Source organism: Phaseolus vulgaris, chromosome 1, assembly GCF_000499845.2.
Source record: "Phaseolus vulgaris cultivar G19833 chromosome 1, P. vulgaris v2.0, whole genome shotgun sequence".
Taxonomy (NCBI): Eukaryota; Viridiplantae; Streptophyta; class Magnoliopsida; order Fabales; family Fabaceae; genus Phaseolus; species Phaseolus vulgaris.
The window spans coordinates 5,137,316-5,162,938 of record NC_023759.2 but is presented as its reverse complement, the minus strand read 5'-3'; the positions used below and the strand labels follow the sequence as shown (position 1 = coordinate 5,162,938).

The window sequence follows — 25,623 nt, the reverse complement described above, 5'->3', positions numbered from 1 at the left end:
AATATAAATATCTAACTTGGATTTGTTTGCACTTGAATTCAGTGAGAAACAGTTTAGACATGATGTGGAGAGAGAGAGCAGTGTTGGTGGTACTGCTACTTCTACTCCACCATATTTCTGCTACCAAGGACGACCTAGAACACGTTTGTCCCCCTTCTTCCTGTGGTAAAATCAGCAACATCAGTTATCCATTTCGATTAAAAGGCGACCCAGAAAAGTGTGGTGAGGAAAGGTATGAACTTGGTTGTGAGAATAACGTTACGGTGTTGTATCTGTACTCTGCAAAATATCATGTGCAGTCAATAAACTACAATAACTACACAGTGAGAGTGGTTGATCCTGCTCTTCAACACCATAATCTCTCCTCCCTTCCTCTCCGTTCCCTCTCTCGCTCCAATTTCTCTGACACTTACGCTTACTACACGGATTCATACCAAGCCGGTCTAAGAGCCTCTGTAAATTGGGAATCTCTGAGTTTCTCGCATATAGTGTTTGTGAATTGTAAGGATTGGGTGAGAGAGAAAGGGAAGTATGTGGAGAGTGGAGAGTGGGTGAAATGGGAGGGGAAGGGGTATGCATATGCAATTGGTGGAGACCTAAAAGCAGAGGACTTAGAAGTTGGGTGTGAGGTAAAGCTTGTTGCTCCCACTTCTCTCTCCACTTTCGATTACCATTCCTACTCTTCCATGCACACTGCACTCGCCTATGGATTTGAGATATCATGGATAAAACTTGCCTGTCACAAACATTGTTCACTTTCCGATAGATATTGCTATTTGGACTCTTCTAACCAGAAGCTTCAATGCCGTGAGTGATCCTAAACCAAATATTAAGATATGATTACATTTCTTATTTTAAATGAGAAACTTATATATATATTGAGTAGTTTTATCAGTATAACTGCCAATTTTAGTTTATGCAAATTGATATAAATAATTTTGTTTATTTAGGGGAATAAAATTTTAGCTTTAATAACTTTATGTGGAATAACTGTTGAGATTACCAGTATTCTAAAGTTGATATTTTTTTCCTTCATTTCAGGGTCATCATTTTATGAATCACTGGAATTCAGTATACCAGGTCAGATTTTATCATCTTAATTTCTTTTTTTGACAGAAAAAAATAAAATGAATTAAAATGAATCATTTCAAAAATATTCTACCTCTTATACAAAGTACAATAAGTTATAGACCTTACAAACCAAAATTACACCAAAATCTATTGTATTATCTCTATCTAGATATAAGTATATTTATATATTCCTACTGCTTATTACCTAGCTATTTATAAGTAGAGCAGCATCAAAAGCAGTCTAATTTTGCTGCACCAATCTGCTTCACCTCAAGGAATTTTTTCCTTCACTTTGAAAGATTTGTGCTTAATGAACCACCAAACCAAAAAAAATCATTGTTCTAATAGTTCTTCACGCAACACCTTATTCCTCTTAGTCTTATCTACTCATGACAGAAAAGTTTATTCCTATGGTCCAAAATTATCCATACTATATAGCCGTTCAAAGACCTTTTCACACAAGATTTTGCTTTAGACTTACATGTACCAAATGGAAACTCTCAATGTGGCATTTCAACTCCTTATGTTGGACGAACAAAAGTCCAATCCATTTGAAATAGTAGTTCCATACCTGATATGCAATCTTACATTTCAAAAGTAAGTATTGAGTCGATTCTGCCCAATCTTGACACAAAACACAAATAAGTTATTTACCACTACGTCTCTCCTATTTAAATTCACTCTTGTTGGCAATCTATCCAATAAAGCCCTTCACGTTGTAGTTAGCACGCTTGGGAGCGCTTTAGACATCCATAGATATTTAAATGTAGCATTGCTACTACCTTTGACGTCATTTGTTATGCATTCGTAAGCAGATTTGACTGAGAAGTCGTCACCCTCCCAAACTTTTGTTTCCTTCACCTCCCTATTCAGTTTTTTACAAGATAATGTCCTTAACAATTCTTCTTGTTATGCAATAGTTCCCATTCAAACCTATTACATCTCCAGCTTAGTTTCCATTGCCAATCTAATTCTTCCCACACGCCTACCTCTCCCACCTCTAAGCCATGATCCAAAGATATTGATTATAGCCTGGGGTATACAAATTTAAGATTATTATTATGAACCCAATTTATCGTCCCAAAATCTAACTTTGTCCCCTACTCCAAATTTCCATCCTATTGCTTTTTGGAACCATCCCACCGTAACTCCTTCACCACATAATTTAAATAGATCTTTCCACCCCCACGACTGGCATTTTGTTTGAAATTTGATACCCGATAAGGATAGTGGTATGGTATGTCTCTACACCTCACCTATTCCATCTTGTTTCCTGACATTGTTTGAGATGACTAAGGATACTCAAATGTGTTTGAAAATCATTCATTTGATTATCTCCTAAATATCTTATTATGATGAATCTAGCTCAGCAAAGATAAAGTTTTCATTTAGTATATTCATCTTACTCACACCATGTATTTCCCTTCAAAACTTTTGTTCATCTACATCTTTTCCTCCTCTTACACTTGGAGCTGTATTTTCCATTGTATCTTTTTACCTTCCTTTTTAGTGTAACATTTTATCGCTTGTACATAAGTAAAGTATTGCTCCTTCTTCACCCACTTTGTTGTTGTTTTTTTATCAGCAATAATAAATAAATAAATAGGAACCACTTCAGGGGTGGTTCAACCCTTATACATACCCAAACACCGATTCCTGCCTAAAACCTCCAGAACTAACTAAAACATACCTTGCCCTTGCTACATCTAACAAACTCAAGTGATTAACCTCATGAACACCATAGGTTCTAAACACCAATCAGAAAAGGAAAACGAAGCTGACCTAAAATTTATATAGACCCAAGACCAAACCTTTACTTGCACCATAGAAAAAACTTCAAACGCATCTGCCATTCCTCTTTTGAAAATTATGTTATTCCTGAGATTCCATATTTCTCTAACCACCCCAACCCATATTGTGTTCCATACGATATTAACTGTCTCTGAAGCAAAGCTCATCCTAAATTGATCAAAGTTAAGCTTCGGCTCAATGTGGGACACGACCAGAACCCCAAGCCATCTATACCAAACTCGCCAAGCAAAGTTGCAATCGAAGAAAAAATGTCTGCAAGATTCTTCCTCCTTCCCACACAAACTACATGTCGAGCTATCCACCAATACCCCTCTTCTACTCAGATTTACCCTAGTAGCGAGCTTGTTTTCCATCAACCTCCAGGCTATAAGCGCTGCAGAGGGTACTGCCTTACACCTCCACAACTTACAAAAAATGGGCAAAGAATTCGCCTCTTTATCCTTCCTAACAAGATTGCCCTAAACCCACTTTGTTGTTCTCTCGACTTTTTCTCCATGTTCATCCCTTCATGTTTTTTCTAGTTGTTTGTGTGATTTTCAAAACTCTTGTATTTTGGTTTATGTGACTTTTCATATTTCCTATCGAGACTTCACCTAGTCGTTTTTCCAATTCTACTTCATTCACAACCTCTTTGAATCTCACAAAGTCAAATATTTGTCCTCTACCATTTAGTTTCCTAGATATGAACACTTCACTAACTCTTTTCCAACTTTGGATGATTTTCCACATATCATACTTGCTAAAGTTTACTGAAAAATGTGTGGAGAAATATGAGATGTCTCGTTTTCCTTTTGTTCCCTACCTCTAGGCGTCATTCATCTCTATCATATCATTCGTACATGAGAAAAACTTAACATATTTAAGGTCAATGTACTAGATATAAAAATAAAATTTTCTTACTAGCACAAATACGAAGGAGTATAGATGATGAGAGCAACACAATGGAAAAGAAGAAAACATTAGAAGCACATTGCAAAATGGAACGATTTGCATTGACACGATTTGAGTATATTAATAGACATATGATGATAACTATATGTTGTAACCATTGTTATTTAATACAAACATATTTAGCATAATAGTAATAAGAATTTTTATTACAAACATAATAGTCTTAATACAAACATATTTTATTACAATTTTTATACAACCATTCATCGTTATAAAGTTACGCTTATTTATAAAAGAGTCACCACATTTTTTCAATAATAGTAAATGACTTGATTTAGCATAATAGTAATAAGAATTAGTTTTGATACTTTATGACGTCCTTATTTAGTAGCATACTTGGTTGTACATAATTTTTTATACCTGTAAATGTATGTAGTTTTAAATTAATTAATTATATAATAAAACATCATTACATGGGTTCGATTGTTAATATTAATTTATTAACGAAAATACGCCTACGTAAAATGTAATCAATGTAGATTAATTATATTTAGGTGTATAACTTTAACAAATGATTTCGTAACATAATATAGCCAATTTAAATAATATAAAACAAATAAAAGTAGTCCTGTAAAGTTTAGGGTGTAATCGAATGACTCTTTACAGTGATGCTTATTCACTCAAGTAAAATTTTGTTGTAAATATTATCACAATTTCCTCATTAAACAATGAATATAGGGATAAAAGAGAGTACACTGTGACTTATACTACTCGAACAGAACCTTTATCAAAACTTCAAATGCAAGTCTTTTTGTCTGGTTATAGAGATAAAGGTTTATAACCGATATAAAATGTTAATAACTTAAAAAATTGTGATTTTAATACGTTAAAGAGGTTATAGAGTAACACAATGAATTTAAAAGTTTATAAAGAATTTTATTTTAAAAATATGTTTGTATTTTACAAGCATCATTGAATTAGGTCTTAGGACACATTAATGTTCCACACAATTTACTTATAGACAACAACGCTATGAAGCTTAGACACTTCTCTTAAATGGCGTGTTGATGTCGAATACTCATATCGGATACCGACACTCGTATGAAACTTGTAGGACACGTATCTGTGAAGTATCCAATTCAAAAAGTATTTGTTGGATTTCTCACAATTCTAGTACGGTTCTAACACAATTTTTTTTAAAAATACATTAATTTTCTAAAATCTCAAACTTATTGTATAAATTTTTATTATGATTATAAAAATAAGAAACAAATTCTTTTGAACCAGTTATGAAAAACATTTTTCTGCTTCAAAAAATAATCTGGAACATACTTATGCACATAAATTTTTATTGTCAATTTATATAATACATAATTATATAATATATAGATTTGTGTCCCTTTGTCCTACATTTTATATATTATACGTATTTTCATGTCGTATCAGTGTTCGTGTTAGTGTCTGTTGATAATTGTTTAGGGTTTAGGGTTTATTGTTTATGCTAGACATTAAATTTATTTATTTATTGAAATTTTACTAAGTAAATGGATGTGTAAAGTTTGCATTTTTGAACGAAAATTTACATTAATAAATATTTTGTTGCATTTTACAGTATCAGTATAATCACTCAAGTAAATTATTTCTACAGGATATGTCATTTGTATTATCTTTATGGTATGGACTTACAAAGTTTTGTTTGGATTGCCATTCTTAATTGTTATTTTTATATGTAAATGGAGAAAAAGACACATGTCAATGTATGAAAATATTGAAAATTACCTTGAACAAAATAGTTTGGCACCTATTAGATACTCATACAAAGAAGTCAAGAAGATGGCTGCAGGTTTCAAAGAGAAGTTAGGTGAAGGAGGATTTGGCTTTGTCTTTAAGGCAAAGTTACTTAGTGGACCTTCTGTGGCCATCAAAATGTTAGGCAAATCCAAAGGAAATGGACAAGATTTTATCAGTGAAGTTGCAACCATTGGAAGAATACATCATCAAAATGTGGTACGGTTAATTGGATTTTGTGTTAGTGGCTCAAAGCGTGCTCTTATCTATGAATTCATGCCCAATGGATCTCTTGATAAATTTATTTTCTCAAAAGATGGAAGTGTACATTTAAGCTATGAAAAGATATATAATATATCAATAGGAGTGGCTCGTGGGATTGCTTATCTCCACCATGGGTGTGAGATGCAAATTTTGCATTTTGACATCAAACCCCATAACATCTTACTAGATGAAAACTTCATCCCTAAGGTTTCTGACTTTGGATTGGCAAATTTATATACAATAGATAATAGCATCGTCACAATGACTGCAGCAAGAGGAACCATTGGATATATGGCTCCAGAATTGTTTTATAAAAATATTGGAGGAATATCCTATAAGGCTGATGTTTATAGCTTCGGAATGTTATTGATGGAGATGGCAAGTAAGAGGAAGAATCTAAATACTCATGCAGATCACTCAAGTCAAATTTACTTTCCCCTTTGGATCTATGATCATATTCGAAAAGAGGAAGATGTAGATATCGAAGATGTAACAGAGGAGGAAAATAAAATAGCAAAGAAAATGATCATAGTTGCACTATGGTGTATACAACTAAAACCAAATGATCGACCCTCAATGAATAGAGTAGTGGAAATGCTTGAAGGAGATATTGAAGAATTAGAAATACCTCCAAAACCTATCCTATTTCCAGATGAAACAGTGACGGAGGATCAAACAATCAAATCTAGCTAGATATATTCAATGTTGAAATTATTTACTGGTAAAGTATATACTATTTCCCAATACAGAACATTGTTTATTTGCATCCATCTTCTTATTCTAAACACTTGGTTGTCCATGATGTTTCACTTGTTTATATTATTTTGTATTTTGGAGTGAACTATACTATACAAATACATGTTATTATATTCTAAAGTAGTTACATGAATTCCATGCAAAATGGCTAAAATTTCAGCTTTCGATGTATTACAAGAAAATCCAAAGACCTACATATAATTTTGATCTCTATATATAGACTTCCCTGTGACAATATTTAGTGAATGATAACTCAGTTTCCATCTACGTTTATTTTCATTCTTCCAGAAACTGGTGGTTTCCATCTAGGTATCCATGCAAAGTCTTTTATATCCTTTAGTGCCATAACAATATCATCTTGTAATAAATGGATTTAACTTTTTTTTATATTGTAATTTTTAATATATTTGCTATTAATTTTTAATTTAAAAAAAAAATGAGTTGTCACATTTTTAAATATTTGTCAAAATATATATATATATAATAATAATAATAATAATAATAATAATTACAAACATTGTCATGTACATTCAAACAATTTATATTTAAATATATGTTATGTTAATTTGATTTATATAATATGTTTACAGTTTTTTTTATATATAAAAGCTTTCATAATTTATATTTAAATATATGTTATGTTAATTTGATTTATACACTACAAGAAAATGATTGAATGGTGACTAATTTAGAAATTAAAAAAAAAAAGTTTCTATAGTAACTAATTTAGATACCATCTTATAAACTAAAAATTATTGGTTACTAAAATGGTATCTATTATTAATAAAAAATATAATATAATTGGATACTATATTTTTGGTAGCTAATAATAAAAATATATTTATAAAAACCAATTTTTTAGTCTCTTATTAAAATATAATTAGAAACCATTTTTTTAGTCACTTTTAATCTATTTTAGAAACTAATTTTTGGTTTCTAAAAATAATAAAATTAGAAACTAATTTTGTAATTTCTAATCACCATATATTAAATACTTAAATTTTTAGTTACTATTATTTAAATTTATATACTAATTTTGGAATAATTAAATTTTATAAAATTAATTATTAATTTATAAAATATTTTAAATTAATATAAATAAATTTACTAATTTATTAATTTTAGTATAATATTAAAATAATTAATATCAATTTAATTTTTTTAAATTTGAGAGCAAATATTCTGCAGGATTTTTAATTTCAAAATTTTATCTCTCTAACTTTTCTTCTCATCTCTCACTCTCAACAACTCTGCAACTGGAACCGCGCACCCTGCGACCGCACCCTGCGACCGTACCCTACGACGGCACCCTGCAACGTCACCCTGCGACGGAAACACACTCGCGACGGCAACGCCCCCGCGACGGCAACTCACTCTGCTTATCATCGTAAGTTTCATTCTCGCTCCATTATTTCATGCTCCATTTTCGATCTTTGTCTTTAATTTTTTTCTTGTTCATCGAAGTTTCACAACTTTACTCATTGTATCTTCCCCATCTTAAAACCCTAAATTCGGTTAAAACCCTAATTTCGGTTATCATGTTTGTTGTATTTCCTAAAAATACTCACGGAGAGTTAGTTCTTAAGGAGAACTCATGTATCTTTTAATTCTTAAGGAGAAATCAGATTTGATTGAAGATACAAATTGATACGCCAGTTTAAGTTTTAATGAGTTATTATAATGTAAACATTTAAAAGTTATAGAAACATTTTCACGGTTACTGTTGGCACTGAATGAAGCACAACTGCAACTAAAATGCATTCAAATTGTTGTGCTTGTTATGTTAGCCGATTTGCCATTTGTTTTCAATGTGATTAAAATTTGAGAAATTATAACTTGCCAATTGAAACACTTTCAGTTTGTGGATGATTGGTGAATGATTCAATGAATAAATAAGAAATATGTCAAAAACTTCACAAATATATTTTTCTTTTGTTGATTAATTAATTATTCTATTGTTATTTGTTGTCACTTGCAGTGTCCTAACAACAGAAAGCAAATTTTCTGTTTTGAAGTTTACACTGAGTCTTTTGCTATTTGTTTTCTTTAGTTCACATTGAGTTTTATTCTGAATGAAATTTTGTCCCCTGTTTAAACGTGTTCTTTATTAGATTCGGAAAGCTTTACATATAGATTTTGAAATAGTGAGTTGTGTTGTTTCTAATATCATCAACCTTGAAACACAGAATATTATATAGAATTGTATTTGCCAAAACTAATAATGCAGTTCTTTTTTGGCTGGGCATGGTGAAGAATATGATGTGAAATTTGCTTGTTACTGGTTCCTTCTCTTATTACTAGCTAGCAATGTGCTATGTTTTCAATGCAATCTATGTATTTTCTCTTCAGTTACTTGTCCATTATTCTTTTTTGTCTTGAGAAATCAATACTAATAATAACATATGGATATCATCTTCTGCAGGCATCGGTGTATTGTTCATTACAAGTCGTTTTACCTCCCATTAAGTATTATTATCCCTTTTTGGTATAACCTCACAATTTTTTGTTTCCTCCTTGTTCGTTTCTTATAAATACTAATGTTAAATAACTATCAGTCGCCCAATAGTTTACACTGCTAGAATCTTTAATGTTTTTCTAATTAAACTAGGAAACAGATAATAAAATGCATATGATGTTATTCAGTTCGATATGTTTCTAAAGAGTTATTACTTAAAAGAAGTTTTATTTTTTTTTATTATTATCTATTTGATTCATTTAAAATGGTTCTATAAGCTATCATACAACTTAATATAAAGTTTGATATGTTTTTAATGAGTGTCACTTAAAATATAAAGTATTGAAGTCTTTTTGGCTAAGATTTACACTTGATAAAATATAAATATATATATATATATATAAATATAAAAAATATATAAATATAAATATAAATATAAAAAATAAATATAAAAAACAAATAATAATAATAATAATAAATATTTTATAATAAATTATATTATTTAGAAACCAATATAGTGACTTTTTTGGTATTTATATATTTGGTCACTAAATAAGTTTTTATATATTTTGGTCACTAAATTGGTTTTTATAAAATTGTTAATTTGGTTTCTATATAATTGGTCACTAAATTAGTTTCTATATATTTGGTCACTAAATTGGTTTTTATTTAATGGTAACTAAATTGGTTTCTAAATTAGAATCTAAATTGGTATCTAAAATTAGCGACTATGATTTTAGCCACTTAAGACTATTAGTTTCTAAATTAGTCTCTAATTAAGTTAGTGACTAATTTTATCATTTTAGAAACCAAAAATTTAGTTTCTAAAATCACTTTTTCTTGTAGTGATATAATATGTTTACAGTTTTATTTATATATAAAAACTTTCATATTACTATGCAACTTTCATATTATTACTAAACCCTAAACACTTTAAAATTATTATTTATCTGTTCTAAATATTTCATTAATAGTTGGTAATTTATTTCATTATTATTGGTTAAGACAATTGATTAAATATAAAGTAAATGCTTTTAAGGCATCATGATTTATAGTTTTCTAATATCAAGTATCTCGTAAACATGAATTTAGTTTTCAAAATTTAGATCGACCTAAATTATTATTATAGATTTAGTCAACTTTAATTTGATTGAAATGATTTATATATTTTAATAAATTAAAACTTGTAAAAACTCTTTGAAATCTTATGTAAAATCTTTATTTATAAATAAAAAATGTACATAGTGTTGGAGATCCCACATCGACTAGAGATTAGAGCCTTTCATTGTATATAAGTGGGTGTAAACCTCAACCCTATGATCCGGTTTTATGGGGTTGAGTTAGGCTTAAAGTCCACTTCGTAATACATAGCTTAGTGGACTCTAAGAAATTTTAATTTTTTTTATGAAAAGTAAAAGAGTGACATCTCTTAAACGGAAGCAAATATTTTACTTTTTTTATTTACTTTTGTTAAAAAGTGAAATTTGGATTCTACTAGTTTATTTAATTAATTACATGAAGTCAAATCTCAAATCAGCAATTGAAGAAAAATTGCAAATGTTTATTTCAATCCGTAGTTGAAGCAGATAGGTTACAAGTTCAACAAATACAAGGCCACTAAGTTATGATAAGCCCTATAAACTTTGGGATTAAGCCCTATAAACTTTGGGATTAAGACAATGTGTGAAGAGAGGGTTGAGTTGAGTGTGAATCTAGGATCAATTCGGTTGGACGGATTAAACACCATGTTTTAGTGAGTGTGCTTAATTATTGTGTCCTCTCCATAATCTCTACTTAAGAGATCTTTGTGTTTGAAATAAAATTGTAACAAACAGAATGAAAACCTAATTAGTTGCCTATGGACGTAGGTTGCAGATTTGAGACCGAACCACGTTAAATCCTGTGTTGTTTATTTTTTGCAATTGATTCGTGATTGTATATATTGTTTTCGCATGCATTTTTTCCCATCAAGTTGAAGTTTCTTCGTGAACTCATTAGTTTGTGCTTATAAGTCTTATTTATTTCAGTTTTTTTGGTTAGATAACAACAACAAAAATTGTTGTACTCATTTCTTTTAATATGTTTAACTTTGAAATACAAACATGAAAAGAAGTGTGATGGGTGAATAAAGTGATGGTCCTGGTGAAAGAAGTAAAAGCTTATTTAAAGGGGAAAGTCGAATATTATCAAAATTAGAATTCAAAGCAAAGAAATCCTTATTAATACAATAACTCAACCATATTTTTTAAATGCAGCTTCTCCTATAACAGGGTAGCTAATTATTCCTTGTTTGTTTTGTTTCATAAGATCTCTCGAACAATAACATACAATTGTAAAGAAAAGCATTTCAAGTTCCACATTATGGTGAATATGGTGTAGAAAGAAGGCAAACTCCAACCATCACATTAATCCTTAGCCAAGTACAATTTTATCCCATAAAATTGCCTAAGGCCACTGTAAGTAAGGAAGATGCTAATTTTGGTACAAAAGGTGCATTATTCTAACGGAGCAAGGGGTGTTATGTTGTGGGAGGGAGCTGGAGAAACTTGGAGCACTAAATTTTGCATGTCATCCTACATATTTCATTAGTTCAACTTCAAGTGCTGATATACTTTCTGCATATGGTTTTGTTACTGTGCTTCTAACTGTTGTTTACAGAGCCACATTTATGCCTTAGGACTAAGACTGCTCCTAATGGTTGTGGGTTGTCCTAAGGTTCTTTTTGACTTCTTATGTGAGTCATAGGCATTTTGTTGGAGGTAGGTTTTTGGTACAAATACAATTTTATAGATAAAGTTTTGTATATCGGGTGGATTACCTCAAATAATTTATTTAATTTAAATTTTTTTATTGTCGCTAAGAAAGTCTCATTAGTTACAAATAAAGTGGAATAGGATTGAAATATTTATGAACAAAATAAGAACTTTTAGGTTAAGAGATTAGTCATGTATATAAAAAAGTTTAATTCAAGAACTAGCCTCTCAAATCCACATATTCACTATATGCTAAGCATGAATATAAAAGTATGCATAAATGTACTCCAATTAGTTACTAAATTGAAGGAACTTTTCTTTGAACTCATAATATTTATTAATAACACTTGAATATAATTAAAATATTTAAGTATATGGTAATATATATGATTGACTTTAATAAAATATTAAAGATTATTTCTTCATAAAATATCATAGCATTAAATATTGTTTGACTGAGGCTAGCTACATTCATAATAACTTGCTAACTCTTCTGCAATTTACATTTTAATTGAAGTTTTCTCCCATCATGTTTTCTCGCTACATTGAAAAGAAGCCATTTCATCATGTTTTAGGTAACTCTTTAAACCTACACTAATAAAACTTGAATAAATAACACTTGGTAAACCAGACTAATTCAAACTCTAATTTAGTAAATAAAATTTGAATTAATGAGCGACAGAAAATTGAATATTGATTGAAAGTTGACACATAAGTTTCACCTAAAAGAATTTGTGTTTTACAACACATAATGTTTGGAATTTGAAAAAAAAATAAAATTGGCCTTGTAATAACAAGCCGTACCAGAGAGGTTAGAAATTATAAGTTGATGATGAGGAAGAAGCCTCACAACTTGGGTTGTTGTCTGATGAAAAGAACATATGAATTCTGATGTCGAATTAGCTATATGACTTATTCAAATTCATTTAAAGCTTCTCACAGGTCCAGACTCTTCTTTATCAGACACTAATCAAAGAAATCAAAATATTTTTCCAACAATTAAGTATTAAAAGTGAATTTTAATTTTAATTTAAAGTTATAAAATTGATTTATAAAATAAAATTTATTTCTATTTATATATTACAAAAAATTTAGTTAATGCAGAATTTCAATACAAACTTTAAATAATTCTTGTAGTGTTCATGTATGTTGATCTGATAAAAATAAATCAATAATTATTAATTTTAATATATGAATTATTTCTACATATATTGTTATTTGACCGCGTCAATTATGTACCTGCATATCAAGTGTTTATATAAGACAAATCTGTGAAACTCATTAGAATTTGTGGTTCAATAAAACTTATCAATACGGATACTAATGGAAAGTTGGTCTACATGTGGTGGAACTTTTGACCAAGTGATAAGCCATACCAGAGAGGTTAGAAAAAAGAAGAAAATAAAAGAAATTATAAGTTGATGATGATGAGGAAGAAGCTTCGCAGCTTGGGTTGTCGTTGTCTGATGAAAAGAACATATGAATTCCGATGTCGAATTAGCTAAATGATTTATTCAAATTCATTTAGCTCTACCAAGTCAAGGTAATACCGAGTGAGTGTGGGTTATATTTTCTATACACTAATCAGTGAATTTCTTCCAAATTTAAACCTGCATTAAGCTTCCTGTCACAATCCTAGGTCCACTGTCTCCTTTATCGGACTAATGGAAAAAATCAAAACATCTTTCAAACTTTAAATAATCCTTTTACGGTATATTTGTTTCCAGGCGAAAAAAATACGCCGATCTTGAAGAGAAAATTAAAATCGAAAAAAAAATAGAAATCACAAAAATTAAAGTATTTTTATTTCTTCAAACTTTCTTAATTGTATATAAGTGGGTGCAAACCTCACCCCCATGAGCCGATTTTATGGGGTTGAGTTAGGCTTAAAGTCCACTTTGTAATATGGTATTAGAGTCATTTTCGAGTCTATCCTAACGAGTGTTTGTTGGGTTTATCAGGCCACCACCCATAATATGTTATCCCACGCACGAGCTTCTATCTATCACTCTCGGCGTGAGGGGGTGTGTTAGAGATCCCACATCGACTAGAGATAAGGACATTTCATTGTATATAAGTGGGTGCAATCCTCAATCTTATGAGCCGGTTTTATGGGGTTGAGTTAGGCTTAAAGTCCACTATCTAATATTGTATCAGAGCCATTTCAAGCCTATCCTAGCGAGTGTTTGTTGGGTTTATCAGGCCACCACCCATAATATGAGGGGTGTGTTGGAGATCCCACATCGACTAGAGATAAGGACATTTCATTGTATATAAGTGAGTGCAAACCTTAACTCTATGAGCCGGTGTTATGTGGTTGAGTTAGACTTAACGTCCACTTCTTAATAGTATCTTTATTATTATTTTTCATTTATATTTTTTAATCTATTTTAATTCTAATTTATCTTTCTAAATTTTTTTATATTAAATTATTTATAATCATTTTAAATTTATTATATCTATCAAATCATTCACACATTTTTCTTTCACTTCTTATTTTCTTTCCCTCAATTCAAACCATCTCATTTTTCACTCTCTTTCTCTCGTTTTTTCACTCCTTCAAATACATTCTTTGATGAGAACAAAGCATTAGTGTACATGTACGTTCAACTGATAAAAACAAATCAATGATTATTAATTTCAATAGGAAGGTTAGAAGTTGAAATCTATCTATTACATTTTTCAGATGATACACTATTTATGTGTGATAATAGTTATCAAAATGTGCTATGTGCTTTGCATTAAAGCTATCTTAAGATGTTATGAACATTTAACTACACAAGTTAAGCTTAGTAATGGTGGTGGAAAGATTTAAGCAAAGTGTGTGGGAGAAGACATAAATTGGTTTGACAATGGTTTCTGATGGAAAATAGGATCAAAGGACAAAATCATATTAAAGGAGGATAAGTAAGAGCCTTAAGAATATTTTTCCTAGGTTGTACTCCATATCCTTAGACTAAGGTAGATTGTTAAAGGACTTAGGTGTTTGGACAGAGTTTGGTTGGCAATGAAGATTAAATTGGAAAAGGAATAGGTTTGAGTGGAAATATATGCAAAAAAATATGTTTCCTAGAGGTTTTCAAATAATATAGAAATGTATAGGGAGGAAGGCGACTCAAGGTTGTGGGCAACAGACGAGTCTGATTTGTTTTTAGTCAAAACAACCTATAAGATGATATTTAATACCCCAACACTAAAAATTGTAACCTATTTTATACCCTCTGGTCTATCAAAGTGGTTCCTAGTGCCTTGACCCAAGCATGGAGGACTCTTTTGGGTAAACTAGCCACCAAAGACAACGTAATTAGAAGAGGGGTTCCTTTAAGTTCAAGCGTCTGCCCTCTCTATAAAGAAGAGGAAGAAATTGTACAACATTTGTTCCTGCAGATCAAGTTTTCAAGTTCGGTGCGGAATATATGTTATAGATGGATAAACATTATGTTCGAACAACATGACGATCTAAGGTGTCATTTTGAACAATCCATCTGTATAATGTAAACCGAAAACAAAACTTGATATGGAAGGAGTTATGGATTGTTATCATTGGGTGTATTTGGGATCTTAGGAATTGGACAATTTTTAAGCAATGAAGTCTTCTACATGGGCGAATTAAAAACCTAGACTTGGGTGAAAGTAAAAGTTAAAAACTTTAAATTTGGGTTAACTGAGTGGAACATGCCAAACCTTTGGTTAAAAATGTGTATTTAGTGGGTGATTAGGTTTTGTATTTAGTGGGACCATATTTATTGGAGATCATCTATGCCAAGTTCAATGGTACTACTTGGTAGGAGTTTTTATGTACTCCTTTGGTTGCTGAAATTTTTTAGCTCATTTATTGGTGGAGTAAATTATATTGCTTGAAGAATCGAGAAAGGTGGTTTATTGTATGTGTTGGAATTTTAATCAGGGGATGAAATACCAACAACAATCACCATCAATAATATTCAAGTTTATTATAGGGACAAAGATATGAAGTGAAGAGGGAAGTGAGATGCAATATTCTTGCCTAGGAGTATGCCTTCTGATCTGGTGCAATTGTAGCAGAGGGAAGCTGAAGGTTGTTATCTGGTTTGAAGCATCTGCAAATGAAGGGGAGCTGAGGGAGCTTGCTATATGGTTTGGTACATCTGCAACAAAAATGAAGGGGAGTTGAGTTGCAATAGCTGCATAGTTGGGCACTATGGGAAGAATTATTAGAGACATAGAGTGCCCAATCTAGTTTGCAGTGCAGGGGTAGCAATGATCATTTGAAGGCAAGGAGACACATCATATGCTCCCACAAAGAAACAATTAGGACACAAAATATGTGCGTTGGATAGCATAAAAAGGATCAACTACATTGGGATTTGGAAATGAAATACATTTGGAAGCAACCAAAGCATGCATAGCAGATGGAAATATGCCCTGCATCCGAGAAGCGCTCAAAGAAGATCAGGATAGGTGCATGGAGGTCGACGGAAAAGACGCAACAACGGAATGACACTCTTTGGGTTTGTTATGCATCATCGTTATAAAAGGTGATATCTCAATCGGTTTTACAACAATCCCCCCCACATACTGCAAAAGATAGTAATGCATCATAGTTGGTATAACAAACTATATAAACCATTCTTAGACTGATGAACTTAACACACAGTGTAGTTGATAGAGCAAGTTATAAGAACCGAGACACTTAGTATGTGTTAGCGGTTTATCAATCACAATACACCATCACAAATTTTGTTGTTATCGTTATGTTGCAGTTACTAGGCCATGTGCGTGCCTGGTATTCATGAGTGCTCGAGAAATCTTGCCAAGATCCCATGCAAGCGACCCCATTTGACACTCGTATAGGTGATTTCATCAAGTGTATGCAACAAATCATACACCACCGGTAAGGGATATAGAAATCATTAAAACTTTGTTAGACAGTAAAACTCTTATAACTCATACATTTAACCACACAGTTTACCCCCTCGATAATGCAGTGTATAGAACTTTCACACACCAAAGGAATGGACAAATTTAATATTAAATCAATTATGCTCAATTGTATATCCCTATTCTTTCCATTGTAAGTTTTATTTTTTGTTATAGCTATTGTCGATTGGAAATCACAATGTATTGATACAGAAGGGGTCGGTTTTGTTGATTTACAGTGATCAAAGGCTTTGAAGAATCCTAATTCAAGTGTTTGATGCAAGGCTGGAGTTGCTGTTGTGTTTAGGATAGGATATGGGTAGTTTATTTGTGTAATCCACTCTTTGTTGAATCTAAAGCTAATGTGTTTTAAAACCTTTTTGAGTTTAAAGTGTTTTTCAAACTAAGTGAAAAAAACTTGTTGTTTTGTCGAAACAACCGATTGTTTTGCTCTTAGGTGTTTTTGAAAAGGTTGAAAACTGTTTTGGTTGGTTGACTTGCTGTCAAAACAATCGATTGTTTCGTCGTTTCAATCAATTGTTCCTTTGAAAATCCTAAAAGAATTCTGTTTTGTTAGTTGAGTGTGCTTTAAATGATTTCCAACTGTTTACGCTCCTCAATTAAATGTTTTGACCAATCTTTGAAAGCTATAAATTGTTTGTTTATGTTTTATAACAAACAAGAAAAAACAGATTTGAGTTTTTTATTTGTGAAAGATTGCTTTCAAGTTTTGAATATTCACAAAAAGCTTTGGGTTTTCTCAAGAGAGAGTGGAATAGGATTACATCTGTATTGATTTCAGATTGTTCTGTAAACAACTGTAATTCGTTCTGAATTTTCTGTAAATTTTGATGTTGTTGCCAAAGAGTGTTGTGTGCTCTTGAGGTTGTCAAGATCAACATTCTTGGTGTGTGTTGTGCCAAAGGAAGTGTGTTTCTTGAAGGGTTCAAGGTCACTTCTTTGGTGGTTTGTGTGTAATCTGTGTTGATTGCTTAGTGGATTGCCCAGTGGCTTCTGGGGACTGGATGTAGCTTTTGGTTTAAGAGTGAACCAGTATAAACTGTTTGTGTATCTCTTTCTTCCCTTAAACTCATTTAAATTCAACTGTTATTGCTTTGCTGGTATAAACAACTGATTGTTTTTCTGGTGCTTTGCTGTTTTGTGCTTTATATCTTGGCTAACTGAATTTCTGATTGAGTTTCATACAAAGGATTTTGTTCTAGCTGAATTTTTTTTCAAAAACCTTTCTTAAACAATTCACCCCCCCTCTCGTTTAAGGCCATGTATTCTAACAGGTTTCATTCCTAATGGAATGTCTACTAAGAATTTTTTCAACCACTCAGCTCCACTACCATCCATTTTGAGAACAACAAACTTAGATGTCACTGTTGATCTTGCAATAATTGTTTGCTTAGTTGATCTGCATGTAAATGCACCACCCTCAAGTGTAAACATATAACCACTAGTGGATTTTGTCTCACATGAATCAGAGATCCAATTAGCATCATTGTACCCTTCTAATACAACGGGGAATCCACTATATTCATTGGCATACTCCATTGTTCCTCTTAGGTATTTCATGAGTCTTGCAAGCGCATCCCAATGATCTTGACTAGGACATTGAGTGTACCTACTCAATCTACTTACTGCATAAGCAATATATGATCTAGAAGAACTCATTAAATGCAATAAGCTCCTTACTATAGTGTTACGTTTAATTATATCACTATTAAGAACAAGAAACCTATAGGCAATATTATGTTTTGCATTGTCTAAGAACAAACAATCAGAAGTTTTAAAACCTATTTTTCTTTTCTTAGGATTAGGTAACACCACTTTAGCTAAACACATCCACACTCTTAGGTATTTTACCAGTTTTCTTATATGATATCTTATTTTGCAAAACAACATGTTGTAAGCAAAGATTCACTCCAAAGATTATCAAGAGCATTAGAACTAATAAACATCGCATTCATCATTTCTATAAGAGTCTTATTTTTCCTTTCAGCTACACCATTAGATTCAGATGAATATGGTGGGGTTACTTCATGAATAATAATTTCTTTAACACAAAAATCATTAAATAAAACATATTCACCACCTCTATCTGACCTAATTCTTTTAATTTTCCTATTGAATTGATTTTCTAATTTCGTCTTATAAGTTAAGAACATATCAAATAATTCATCTTTATGTTTAATCAAGTACACTTTGGTGTATATAGAATAATCATATATAAATACAAAATAATGTTTATCGCCTCTAGACATGATTTGTTTTAAATCAATAAGTTCGTATGAATTAAACCAAGAAATTCAATTTGACGTTCTACATAATGACATTTTTTTCGTTATTTTAGATTCTATAGATATATCGCATTTACTATTTTGTTTTTTATGCATGTTAATTAATCATAGTCGTTGCGATACCATAACATACGAAGAATTCACATGTCCTAATCTAGCATGATACACATCAGAAGAGTCAACAATATAAGTAGAATACTCATATTCATTAATAACTTCATAAATGTTAAATACAAAATGACCTTGATCACAATATCCCTTCCCCACAAAAATATTATATTTTTTCATAACAATCTTGTCATATTCAAATAACACTTTAATCCCAATTTTTCCTAGCAATGCTACAAAGATCAAATTAACTCTAATCAATGGCACATGTAGCATATCACTTAAAGCCAAAGTCTTACCATATGTGAGCTTTAGAAGAACCTTTCATTTTCCTAGGATAGGAGTTGTCCTGGAATCACCGAGATAGACTTGTTCTTCTCCATCCCCCACACTTGTGTAGGAGGTAAGCACATTTTTGTTCGCACATATGTGTCTGGTAGCCCCAGACTCTACCACTCATTTACTCACATTGGTCACAAGATTCACTTGTGAAACGATCGCAACAATGGTATTTTCCTCTTTGACTATATATTCCTTAGAAGAATTGTCGTTTTTTGCCCTATGTTTGCACTGAGGTGCATGATGACCTAGCCTTCCATCAACAAAGCAATTTCCCTTCTTCTTGAAGGTGGGGTTAGGGACAAGAAAATTTATTATTTTTCTTGTAATCAAGATTTTTCTCGTACCTTTTTGCAGTTGGTTTGTCTTCTTCCATGTTTGCCTTAGCAAACAAGGCTTTAGCCCTTGCAGCAACACACACATTTTTGTTAGTGTCTTCAATGATGATCTGGGTAATCAGGTCTGACAATGACATTTGTTTGTGCATATACTTCAGTTGTTGTTTGTAGTTTGTCCATGATTGCAAACATTTTTTGATTTGTAATTCAGAAACGAATTCATTAGGAAAAGCTATGGTTTCTTATTTGATATCTTCAAGCAGCTTGTGGTATTCGTTCATTTGAATTTTGATGTCCTTGTCTTCAATCATCTCCCAATGATAATAGTTTTCAATCATGAACCTTTGTCTAATGACGTCTTCGGCAGTATATTTGAGAATAAGAGAATCCCAAATATATTTTGCTTTCTTGTAAAAGCAATAGCCATCAAACAGATTGTTATAAAACACCGAGAAAGGTGTGACGACATACCTTATTTGCACAAGTCCAATCGTCAATATTTTTTGAAAGTGTGCTTGAGTTGGGTTTAGAAGTTGTAAGTGTAAAAGCGATTCTATACCTGTCCAACAGGGTAGACAGACATTCTTGCCAGGGTAAAAAAAATTTATCAGCGAAGTCTTCAATTTTTGTGACATCTAGAAACAATTTCACAAAGATGCTTTGTGTTGCGGAAACATTGTTTGACGTCTCCAATGTAGACTTGTTGTTTTTGTTCGTATTCTCAACCATAATTCCTTACAATTGTAGTGAATAAGGTTGAAAAAACACGAACAATGTTGACTTCCTGAGGCGTGATGATCACTGTTTGTTAGTACTTATCCGCTGTGTATTGCGCAAGTTCTCCAAGATACAATAGGAACTTATCAGATATTATCGAGAACATCAAAACTAACAAACAACTCTTAAAAGAGTAAGAACCCAAGAAAATATTAGAAAGAAAGAAAGAAATAAATAAAAGAGAAAAAGTGTTAGAAGTCGCGAGTGATGATTTTGGAAAGGTGTATGAAACCCCTATTTATAGAGTGAAAAAAGGCAACAACCCAAAATTGCCACAACTCCAAAACCAACTTTGACGACATTGTTTTCCATCCCAACAACACAACGTCCTGAGGGTTCAAGTCTTGCGCGCGAAGAATCAACCCTAACATACATTATGTGTACTATTTAGCCTTGTGTTGTTGTAATCTCTGTAATTATAACATTATAAGAAAATCATTAAATAGAAACTAATTTTAAAGACAAAAAATAATTAATTGTTATATTGACTAAATTAGAGACCATTTTAGAGACTAAAAAAATTATTGGTTTCTAAATTAGTATTGATATGTAATTAGCTACCAATTATTTAGTTTTTAAATTTGGTAGCAAAAACCTTGGTAGCTAATTAAATACAAATTTAGAAATTATTTAACAATAATACAAACTAATTTAAAAAATAATTTTTTTAATTTTTAAAATGATATCTAATTTAGTCAATATAACAACTAATTATTTTTTGTTTCTAAAAATTGATTTCTATTTAATGATTTTCTTGTAGTTTATAAAATTCTCATCTAGCTGTTTATGGTGTGGGACGGATGGTGGTGAGGATGCATTTTTTTGGACGATTATTATAATAGGATGTTATGCTTATTTATGATTACTTGAGTTATGTATATACACAATTTATGTTTTTTTAATAGGGTTGAAATATTTTTCAAATATCTTAAACATATAATATGTTCTTATTTTTTATTGATAAAAAAAATCTACCTATATTGTCATTTGAATGCGTCAATTATGTACTTGCATATCAAGTGTTTAGATAAGACAAACCTGTGAAACTCATTAGAATTTGTGGCTCAATAAAGCTTATCAATACGGATATTAATGGAAAAATATCCTTTTCGCCAGAAGTCTATATGAAGTCTATATGTGGTAGAACTTTTAGCCCTTAAATAATTTCAAATATTTAAAGTAGAAAAAAAAAATCAAAAGCATTATAAAAATATTGTTTTTCAATCAGGATTTAAAAAATTATTTCGATCATTTTTCCATGATTTACTATAATATATATTTATGTTTTGTCTCTATTTAAAAGTAAGTCCTGAACTATTTCTTTAATTGGATTCTCAAAGTAATTCCATAAAATTGTTTTTGAACAGCATATTAATAAAACCTTCCAAAAGAGAAGGATTTAGGATGGCTTTAGAAACTCAAAGAACTCCCATTAAAAAATTTACATTATTAAATACCTAAATAAGAATTCACGGTACGTATCATACATAAGTCTTCAAACAATCTTCTAAAAGGAAAAATGTGGTCCTTCATAGGTATATATATAGTTCAGTCTCTCTTGTTATAAGTATCTAACTTGGATTTGTTTGCACTTGAATTCAATGAGAAACAGTTTGGACATGATGTGGAGAGAGAGAGCATTCATGGTGGTACTGCTACTTCTAGTCCACAAAATTCATGGTGGCTGCCCCTCCTCTTCCTGTGGTCAAATCACCAACATCAATTACCCTTTTCGATTCAAAGGCGACCCAGAAGAGTGTGGTGAGGAAAGGTATGAGCTTGGTTGTGAGAATAACGTTACGGTGTTGTATCTCTACTCTGGAAAATATCATGTGCAATCAATAAACTACAAGAACTACACAGTGAGAGTGGTTGATCCTGCTCTTCAACACCATAATCTCTCCTCCCTTCCTCTCCGTTTCCTCTCTCGCTCCAATTTCTCTGACACTTACGCTTACTACACGGATCCATACCAAGCTGGTCTAAGAGCCTCTGTAAATTGGGAATCTCTGAGTTTCTCGCATATAGTGTTGGTGAATTGTAACGATTCGGTGGGAGAGAAAGGGAAGTATGTGGAGAGTGGAGAGTGGGTGAAGTGGGAGGGGAAGGGGTATTCATATGCAATTGGTGGAGACCTAAAAGCAGAGGACTTAGAAGTTGGGTGTGAGGTAAAGCTTGTTGCTCCCACTTCTCTCTCCACTTTCGATAACCATTCCTACTCTTCCATGCACACCGCACTCGCCTATGGATTCGAGATTTCATGGATAAAACTACCCTGTCAGAAACATTGTTCACTTTCCTATAGAGATTGCTATTTCGACTCTTCTAACCAGAAGCTTAATTGCGGGTATGGTGAGTGATCCTAAACCAAATGTCAAACATATATATTTATATTTATGATTCACCCTTCTGTATTCTATCAATTTTTAGATGAGTATTAATTCATTACTTTGTATATTTTACCTGTATTATTAGTTAGAACTCATGCACATAAGCTGCTTGTAGAAAAAGTCATGCATTTAGTTGGTATAGTTGTTGAGATTAACAGTTCTGAAATTGATATTTTCCTTCGTTTTCGGGTGATACAGGAATACTGGAAGAACTATTAATGGATGTAACAGGTAAGAACTTTTGCATCTTAATTTACCTATGCTTTTCTTTATTAACAAAGAATTAATAAACTTAAATAAAACATTAGAAAGATGATCCAACTCAACTCGTTTATACAAAATATCAGGGAGTAATCAGCCTCCATTTGCCAACATGTTCCATTTACATACCAAAATTAGTTGTCATACTATTTAAACATTTTTTTTTTTTTGCAAATTTTTCATAATGCACAATTTAAACGAGCCTGTTGTATGCATGTCATCTAATCCACAACTCTAAGTCAACTGAGTAAAACTATTAATAGTGAAACTTAATCAACTCCTATCCATTTATCCTTACTAATAATTTTACATTTTACAAAACCGGTGTTTTGTTGTCTCTATTTCATCATTACACCATAAACTATACACAATCCACATGAAACAAAATTATAATAAATTTAGTTTTTAATTTGGACAACCATTAGTCCATTTCTTCTTACAGTCGCATTATCATCTTCCCCGTGATTTATACTAATCCAACACAACCTTTATTATCTCAGTCTTTATTATATTCTGAAATTGATATTTTATCATCTTAATTTACCTCTGTTTTAATTATGTACTCCACATTTACTTTAACAAATATCTTGTTGCATTTTATAGTATAAGTGTAATCACTCAAAGTAAAAATTTCTTGCAGATATTCTCGAACCTATTTTAATGGTATGGGCTTACAAAGTTTTGTTTGGATTGCCATTCTTAATTTTTATTTTTATATGTAAATGGAGAAATAGACATATGTCGATGTATAAAAATATTGAAAATTACCTTGAACAAAATAGTTTGGCACCTATTAGATATTCATACAAGGATATCAAGAAGATGGCTGCAGGTTTCAAAGAGAAGTTAGGTGAAGGAGGATTTGGCTCTGTCTTTAAGGCAAAGTTGCACAGTGGGCCTTCTGTTGCCATCAAAATGTTAGACAAATCCAAAGCAAATGGACAAGATTTTATATGTGAAGTTGCAACCATTGGAAGAATACATCATCAAAATGTGGTACAGTTAATTGGATTTTGTGCTAGTGGCTCAAAACGTGCTCTTGTCTATGAATTCATGCCCAATGGATCTCTTGATAAATTTATTTTCTCAAAAGAGATAAATATACATTTAAGCTATGAAAAGATATATAATATATCAATCGGAGTGGCTCGTGGGATTGCTTATCTCCACCATGGGTGTGAGATGCAAATTTTGCATTTTGACATCAAACCCCATAATATCTTACTAGATGAAAACTTCATCCCTAAGGTTTCTGACTTTGGATTGGCAAAGTTATATCCGATAGATAATAGTATTGTCACAATGACTGCAGCAAGAGGAACCATTGGATATATGGCTCCAGAATTGTTTTATAATAATATTGGAGGAATATCTCATAAGGTTGATGTTTATAGCTTCGGAATGTTGTTGATGGAGATGGCAAGTAAGAGGAAGAATCTAAATCCTTATGCAGACCACTCAAGTCAACTTTACTTTCCCCTTTGGATCTATGATCATATTAGGGAAGAGGAAGATGTAGATATCGAAGATGTGACAGAAGAGGAAAATAAAATAGCAAAGAAGATGATCATAGTTGCATTATGGTGTATACAACTAAAACCAAATGATCGACCCTCAATGAATAGAGTAGTGGAAATGCTTGAAGGGGATATTGAAGACTTGGAAATCCCTCCAAAACCTATTCTATTTCCAGATGAAACAGTGACAAAGGAACAAATAATCAACTCTAGCTAGATATATTCAATGTTGAAATTATTTACTGGTAAAGTATATACTATTCGACTGTACACAACATTGCTTATTTGCATCCATCTTCTTATTCTAAACACTTGGTTGTCCATGATGTTTCACTTGTTTATATTATTTTGTATTTTGTAGTGAAATTTGCTATACAAGGACATGTTATTATATTCTAAAATGGTTACATGAATTGCATGCAAAATGACCAAAATTTCTGCTTTCGATGTATTACAAGAAGAAAAGCCAAAGACCTACGTAGAATTTTGATCCTTATAGACTTTTCTGTGACAATATTTAGTGAATGATAACTCATAGCTTCCATCTATGTTCATTTTCATTTTCCCAAAAACTGGTGGTTTCCATCTATCCATGTAAAGTCCTTTCATATCCTTTAGTGCCTCATCTGGTAGTAAATGGATTTAACTTAGATTTTTTATATTGTAATTTTTAATATATTTATTATTAATTTTTAATTTTACAAAAATAAATATGAGTTGTCACATATATATTTGTCAAAATATAATAATTACAAACATTGTCATGTACATTCGAACAATTTATATTTTAAACATATGTTAGTTTTTAATTTGATTTATATAAATATGTTTACAAAATTATTATTTATCTATTCTAAATATTTCATTAATAGTTGATAATTTATTTGATTAATATTGG

The 25,623-nt window shown here is 31.4% G+C and overlaps 2 protein-coding genes across 2 annotated transcripts; both read left to right on the top strand.

Annotated features, from left to right (window-relative positions):
- LOC137813296 (rust resistance kinase Lr10-like) lies at nucleotides 1-6,834 on the top strand. Its single transcript, XM_068615422.1, has 3 exons — nucleotides 1-807; nucleotides 1,042-1,080; nucleotides 5,423-6,834. Exons 1-3 carry the CDS (start codon nucleotides 60-62, stop codon nucleotides 6,517-6,519), a joined length of 1,884 nt encoding a protein of 627 aa, XP_068471523.1. The 5' UTR covers nucleotides 1-59; the 3' UTR covers nucleotides 6,520-6,834.
- Nucleotides 6,835-22,040: 15,206 nt separating this feature from the next.
- LOC137813295 (rust resistance kinase Lr10-like) lies at nucleotides 22,041-25,126 on the top strand. Its single transcript, XM_068615421.1, has 3 exons — nucleotides 22,041-22,909; nucleotides 23,146-23,178; nucleotides 23,849-25,126. Exons 1-3 carry the CDS (start codon nucleotides 22,159-22,161, stop codon nucleotides 24,940-24,942), a joined length of 1,878 nt encoding a protein of 625 aa, XP_068471522.1. The 5' UTR covers nucleotides 22,041-22,158; the 3' UTR covers nucleotides 24,943-25,126.
- Nucleotides 25,127-25,623: the final 497 nt, after the last annotated feature.

What these genes read in the sequence shown, in the direction of transcription:
- LOC137813296 (XM_068615422.1), top strand. Translation starts at nt 60, where the DNA reads ATGATGTGGAGAGAGAGAGCAGTGTTGGTGGTACTGCTACTTCTACTC. An exon ending in TAACCAGAAGCTTCAATGCC is followed by an intron (nt 808 to 1,041) that starts GTGAGTGATCCT and finishes CCTTCATTTCAG; the next exon opens with GGTCATCATTTTATGAATCA. An exon ending in ACTGGAATTCAGTATACCAG is followed by an intron (nt 1,081 to 5,422) that starts GTCAGATTTTAT and finishes TTATTTCTACAG; the next exon opens with GATATGTCATTTGTATTATC.
- LOC137813295 (XM_068615421.1), top strand. Translation starts at nt 22,159, where the DNA reads ATGAGAAACAGTTTGGACATGATGTGGAGAGAGAGAGCATTCATGGTG. An exon ending in GAAGCTTAATTGCGGGTATG is followed by an intron (nt 22,910 to 23,145) that starts GTGAGTGATCCT and finishes CGGGTGATACAG; the next exon opens with GAATACTGGAAGAACTATTA. An exon ending in ACTATTAATGGATGTAACAG is followed by an intron (nt 23,179 to 23,848) that starts GTAAGAACTTTT and finishes AATTTCTTGCAG; the next exon opens with ATATTCTCGAACCTATTTTA.